The sequence below is a fragment of the Cydia strobilella genome, chromosome 20 (assembly GCF_947568885.1).
Source record: "Cydia strobilella chromosome 20, ilCydStro3.1, whole genome shotgun sequence".
Classification (NCBI taxonomy): domain Eukaryota; kingdom Metazoa; phylum Arthropoda; class Insecta; order Lepidoptera; family Tortricidae; genus Cydia; species Cydia strobilella.
Genome location: NC_086060.1, coordinates 8,727,399 through 8,734,592, shown reverse-complemented (window position 1 = coordinate 8,734,592; position 7,194 = coordinate 8,727,399). Strand labels below are relative to the sequence as shown.

Here is a 7,194-nt window from a genome sequence, read left to right as displayed (position 1 = left end):
CGCGCACCACTAACTTCATGGCGCGCACTGGTTAGAACAAAAATTTGACAGTTTTCAGTGCCAGCGACGAGCGTAGCCGATAACATGTGAAAACACAAATGTAGCGACTGTGCGCCCGCCTGGCGGGTTGCTATAGGATGTTGGCCCCATTCATTGCTCCATTATGCAAACACTAGATGAGATTGACGCCAATTAAATTTCCAATCAAATTGGCAATTATTCACAAAGTTGGCAATTTTGACTGTTTTAAGATTGACTCAAACATATTTTTTACTGCAAAAGTACCCAATAATAATAGACTCCAGGGTACACTAATCCGACTTCTCACTCGCTCTACAGTAGTTGGCGTAGAAACTAGCGCCACCAGGAATCTGAAAGTGACGTTTTGATTCGGTCGGTTAACCGTTGTATCATCTGTCCATCTGTCATTATTTTCAGTTCATTTTCATTAGTAAATAATATTCAAAATAAATGGAAATGTTAGCGTGTTTAAAATAATAGTTTTAGTGTGAATTCGAGTCGTCTTAGTCTTAGTAAAGTTAGTTTATCTTAGTTGAACAATAAAATTGTCACAATGCCTACGTTTCAGCAGATGCTGTCTTTCAAAAAAGAACTTTTTATTGACGATCGGTACCGAGTTATAAGACGCATAGGCGGAGGATCTTTCGGAGACATCTATTTGGCGGTAGCTGTAGAGCAGGATGGACAGGTAAGTAGAGTTCATATTTCAGTTAAAATATTTGTGAAATGCACCCCATTGTGAAACCGATTTTCGATTCGCACAGTTGTCAAAATGTAACCTAGATTTTAGTTTAGTCAAGGATTCAGGTATAATTGGGGGTACAGACGCACCGAACGGCGAGATAGAGGTCATAGATACCTACTGTCTAGCAAACAAAGCAATGCTACACTGCAAATAACAATTTGAACAACAAAGAGTTTGGCTCTTCTTATTTTCTAATATCCTTATTGATTTGTAAAAAAAAAATATGACTGATTTCATTTTTTTTTCTATTGAGGGTCATTAGAAAGCCACAACTGTGTCTACATTAGCCAAAATATGTAGATATAGAAATAAAATTTCACCTATCAATAGTCACTAGATAAAGAAAACTCTTGTTTGGAGTGAGCACACGTAAGCTTATTTATTTGTCAATGGCACAGAATAAATAATAGTACTTGGTACAGGTTGGCTCTCTAACAAAACGCGTCTATTACGAAAGATATGACCGCTAGGTGGCGCAAGTCCGATCAGGCGTTCGTTCCGTAGCAGTGCACGGCAAGCACTATGGCTAGACACCAAAATTGGTGTGGGCCGTATGTACTTGTAGCGACGCGACGAAATTGCGGAGTGAGCCACGCCTGTCATCATAATTGTCACATTTTTTTTATTTTATTTAATCTATTTATTCACTTTAAATATTCATACAACTTTTGCCAGCATGCCACTATTGTAAACCTCTTTGGTTTATGTAATAGTTGGCGAGTTCGCGCAGTCCGATCCGCGTTTGCTTAATACTATTAGGTATACTATTATATATATATAAAACTAATCTATACACATCAGATCTCTGCATCTATTTTATACATTACTCTAGACTTAGGTAGTATTTTTTTAGTCTTGGCATACATCTGCCGTGGTTTTCAACAATGTTAATGAGATCATACAGTACATTTTTAGGTAAGGTGTTCAGTATACATGGAAGTAGAAAGTCAGTTACTCTTTTACCATATACATTGTTACTTTTTGGAGTTGTATATAATAATAAATAATAATAATAAATATTATAGGACATTCTTACACAGATTGACTAAGTCCCACAGTAAGCTCAAGAAGGCTTGTGTTGTGGGTACTTAGACAACGATATATATAATATACAAATACATAAATACATAGAAAACACCCAAGACTCAGGAACAAATATCTGTGCTCATCACACAAATAAATGCCCTTACCGGGATTCGAACCCAGGACCATCGGCTTCACAGGCAGGGTCACTACCCACTAGGCCAGACCGGCCTATGCAGTATATACGGTATATGCAGGTAGATAATCTAAGGTACGCAAATTACTGGAGCGAGTATTTTTATCTAATGATGGTATCATTTCACACTCCTCTTAGTTATAAGGACAAGCAAAACCTATCAAAAACGTTAATAACTTTGCAATGTTTAAATAGACCCTTTTTATCATTTTTATACTTTCCTTTAATTTTATTTGGTACAATTGTTTTAAAAAGTGCTTATTGTAGGTTATAGATTTGTTTCAAGTAGGTTTTGAATGTCCGCCCGTAGCTTGTGATACCATAACTTATAATTGAGTCGGCGAGTGATAAGTATAGCATATGTAGTGTATTATATGGGAGTTTGTATTTAAGCAATGACAAGTTGGCCATGCTAAGGAACAGTCATGAAAAATGGAGTAAGATAGTAACACATTGGTATCCTAGAGACGGTAAAAGGAATAGAGGAAGACAGTACAAGAGGTGGGAAGACGAACTCAAACTGACGGCTGGTCCAAACTGGAGAAGAGTAGCGAATGATAGAAAGCAATGGAAGGAGTTAGAGGAGGCCTTTGCCAGGAGGCACACTGAACTTAGAGACATATTATAACAAAAATAGAAAACTACCAAAGAAAGGAAGAAAAATCTGAGTTCAGGATAAAGGGCTTATATAGATAGATAGAAGTTGGCCATGACGGATCTAAGTTTTGAACATATGTGATCTATGTGTGGTCCCCAATTGAAGTTATTATCTATAATTAGGCCTAGATAGGTGTGGTGTTTGACAAGTTCAAGTGTTTCGCATTTGCAGTTATTGCTAGGGTTGTGTGCAGTGATGTGCATGTGCTATGATGTTAGGGACCCGTATTTCTCTAGTGTACGGTGATCGTATGTGGATAACTTTAGTTTTTTTAGCGTTTATTGTAAGGCCTACGTCATGAGCCCATTTGCATAGTAAGTCGAAGTCACATCCCTTGTAAGATACAATCAAGAAGATAAAGAAACAAAACCGACCCAAAATGTACTTGTGTCTTGGGTCATAAGTTTGCCCAAAAGGAGGACTGTCCCCCTACTGCTCCTGGTACTGATTTTCTAAAACTAGAACCTAGTACTGATATCCGTTCTGGCCACATACATATTTGGTACAATTCTACCCGCCAACGTCAGAAATCAACTCAAAATTTGCATCATATTACTTCGCCACTTGTGGATAAAATGCACCTTCTCTTCCGTTTTTTATAGATAAAGAAGGTCCTTACGAGCTTATGTGGTGAAAATAAAATTGTATCATAGTGTGTATAAAATTCACAGAGAGGGCGTTATTCATTAGGCATAATATAATGTTTTCTCAGACTAACCTATCTGCTTATCTCGACTCTTACTCAAATCATTCCCGCACTGAAAACCCCGATGTATGCATCTCGCATATCAGTGACTAAATTCAGCAATAGGGAGCTGTGCGCATTGGAAGGTCTGCCATCTTGTGACCTGAATCGGAAACATAAACTACCTATACATTGACACTTCACCCCAAAGTAAGAGCTGCCCTCTACATACAGTTCACATACATTTTCTTATGCATTGTAGGTTCTGCCATCTTGTGGGCTACATTGGAAGCTTAAACTTGACATTTACACTTTGCGCCAATAAACAGGAGGCTCATGCTGCCCCCGACCGTAACATGCACGCTCCCTGTATGTAAAAAGCTTTATGATTTATCATTTACTACATACTAATAATAGGCTAAGCAATAAGAAGGTATAGAGGGAAATGCTAGGAACACAATTTTTAACTTCGTAGCTTTGTTTGGACTAGTTAGGAGATGAAAAGTCCCCGACCGTAACCCTGGTGCTGAGGGGGAGAGGGGGGTTTGAAGGTTAAATTTTTCGGTTTTTCGATTATATCTCGGAAAGTATGGGTCTGAGCGAGATGATGGCCACTTATACAAAGTAAAAAGTGATTTAATTTGTTACATTAGGTAATTTTTTTTGATATCTTGTATAGTTTTTGAGATATCCGCTCTTGAAGGTTTATTTAGGGCTCTCATTTTTATCTTGATTATCTACATCAGTAAAGCTGCTAGGCCGGGTTTAGTAACGTTTTCGTATAAATCGGCGGTGCTGAATTCATTTATGGTATCAACATTGACACCTTTCCGAAGTAAAAAGTAACCCCCCAGCACCAGGGTTACGGCCGGGGACTTTTGATATGTTCACCTCCTAACTAGTCTAAACAAAGCCAAGAAGTCAAAAATTGTGTTCCAAACATTTCCCTCTATACCTTTTTTTGGGCATTTATTTCCTGGCCTATAAAGTAGCTTGCCTTCAGACAATAATTATGAATAGTTTAATTAGATTATTTAGACAATTAATGCAGTTTTTTTTTTCACTGAAGGTTCCTTTAATTTTTTTTGGGTTTAAATTTAAAATGTTATGAATTTCATGCAATGTATAACGCCTCAAGTTCCATACGGTTGGATGAGAAAAAAGTTCAGGACAAAAACTTTCAGGGGCGGTAAAACAAAATTGGCACTTTTGTTTGCCATTATTTCATGAACTATGTGGGCTAGAAAGTGCATTCTTCTTTTATTGAGAATGTCCTTTTTACCTTTTATTAATACATCTTTACTGTACCGCATTCAAGAAATAAATAAATAAATGATTATGATTATTTTTGATGTGATTGTAGTAATTTTTAATTTTTATACTATTTGAAAAGGTGGTATTTTTGCTAAACTTATTATAAATAATCATAAATTTAATTATATTGTCTTCAGTTACTGCGATAGTTACTCATGAAATAAAACTATGTAATAATGGGATGTATAATAAATTCAATATACGTGATATAATCCGTTTTTAGGGTTCCGTACCCAAAGGGTAAGAACGGGACCCTATTACTAAGACTCCGCTGTCCGTCTGTCTGTCACCAGGCTGTATCTCATGAACCGTGATAGCTAGACAGTTGAAATTTTCACAGATGATGTATTTCTGTTGCCGCTATAACAACAAGTACCAAAAAGTACGGAACCCTCTGTGCGCGAGTCCGACTCGCACTTGGCCGGTTTTTATAGTTTTAGTAGTTTCATGAATAATAAATAAATAAATATTTGGGGGTATATATTACACAGTTCGACCTAGCCCCAAACTAAGCAAAGCTTGTACAGTCGCCATCAGATATATCGGAGCGGCCGAGGTGCTCAAAAATATCTGAACACGCACCTAGCACCTTGACAATAGATGCGTGTTCAGATATTTGTGAGCACCTTGGCCGCTCCGATATATCTGATGGCGACTGTACTATGGATACTAGACGATAGTATACATACGTATATATATATATGTAAATACATACTTCTATACATAGAAAACAGCCATGACTCAGGAACGAATATCTGTGTTTATCACAGTTGTTTGTTTTCAAGATATTTACATCTTAGAAAGTTAAAGCCCTTCCATCATGATCATGACTCATGATCATGAGACATGATTTTGACGCACTATTCCCATTACTCTAGTGTGATATCTAGCCAGAAATACCAAAAATGTATTTTTACTGCGTAAAAGAGCTCGATGTCGAAACGGTGTGAATCATACCTTATATAACTATATAACTCCTCCACGGCCGATTCGGCCACGGCGACTGCTGTCAACTCCGTTATTGTTGTCTCTGGTATGCTCGCAAGTGGCTGACGTAGCCGATTTTGTTTCCAAAAGTTCGCGAGCATTGCGGGCATGTGAGCACACCATTTGAGTAATTATAATGTATTGCCGCAGGTGGTCTGGCCTTTATTTCGTCGCGCTTGGAATCCAGCTCTAAGCGCCGTCGCGATTCGAATTCAGCCACCCGGGCATTTATTGTATCCCGCCATTCCGTTCGTATGGCTGCCTGCTGCCCCCATCGCGAGGGCTCTATACGACACTTTTTCATGTGCCGCTTAAGCACATCTTTGTACCTGAGGAATTGGCCGCCCTGTTTCCGCTTGCCCTCCTCAAGCTCAGAATAAAAGATGCGGTTAGCCACACGCTGGTCGTTCATCCGTGAAACGTGACCACACCACCGAAGCTGACGTCGCATGAGGTACCTCGATACCACCCACATTTGCTCTACGCAGTACTTCGGTATTCCTTACCTTACGCGCTTATTAGATCTATACGATTGCCCGGGCACTTGCAAACGGGGGCCGGTCAATGGGTGCTTAAGTACTATCCATACAAATATTATAAATGCGAAAGTCTGTCTGTCTGTGTGTTACCTCTTCACACCTCGATACCACCCACATTTGCTCTACGCAGTACTTCGGTATTCCTTACCTTACGCGCTTATTAGATCTATACGATTGCCCGGGCACTTGCAAACGGGGGCCGGTCAATGGGTGCTTAAGTACTATCCATACTAATATTATAAATGCGAAAGTCTGTCTGTCTGTGTGTTACCTCTTCACGCTTAAACCGCTGAACCGATTTAGTTGAAATTTTTGGCATAGAGATAGTTTGAGTCCTGGGAAAGGACATAGGGTAGTTTTTATACCAGAAGCCATCCTTTAAGGGGGTGACAAGGGGGGGTGGAAGTTTGTATGGGGAATCGATAAAAAGCAGATGGATAAAAAATAAGCTACCCAAATTACTAACTCCACGCAGACGAAGTCGCGGGCAAAAGCTAGTTTTAAATAATATCAAAGCTCCTGTGGTACATTAGTGAAGGTGAAATACCTGCCTATCTATCTCATTTGTATGCATATACTACTCAATGAGGCTCATAATGGATCATGTAATTTTGATTAGAGTTGTAATATATTAGTTAGTATTTAACTCGTGGTGGTGAAAAGAAAAACAAAGTTTCACTTTTTGAACACTCGCTACGCTCGTGATTCAGTATTACAGTTGTTTTGTGCTCGGGTCCCAATATTAGCAAGTGGTAAACAACCACTTCACGCTCTTTTATAACAAAAAATAACTATTCTTAGGTTCTCAGAACCCTCTGCGCGATTTTTTTATTCCTAAAGAAAGCATAATTTCTACCAAAAATAAATTAACTAGGTCACTTCGTACTGGCAACATTATTGAACTGGCACGTTCAGAAACTTCATTCAATTTCTTTTGAAAATGGTCTAACCTTTTTCCATGATATCAACATCAAATGTATTGGTTATTGAAAGTTAAAGCGTGAATTCAATCATGTTATTATCAAA

General features: G+C 38.4%; 1 protein-coding gene across 1 annotated transcript in view; it reads left to right on the top strand.

Moving 5' to 3' along the window:
• Positions 1-425: 425 nt before the first annotated feature.
• Positions 426-7,194, top strand: part of LOC134750478 (serine/arginine repetitive matrix protein 1-like) — a 38,785-nt gene continuing 32,016 nt past the window's right edge. Inside the window, exon 1 of the mRNA XM_063685648.1 lies at positions 426-709. Within this exon, the coding sequence (XP_063541718.1) occupies positions 575-709 (135 nt within the window). The 5' untranslated portion in view covers positions 426-574. The remainder of the gene's footprint in view (positions 710-7,194) is intronic.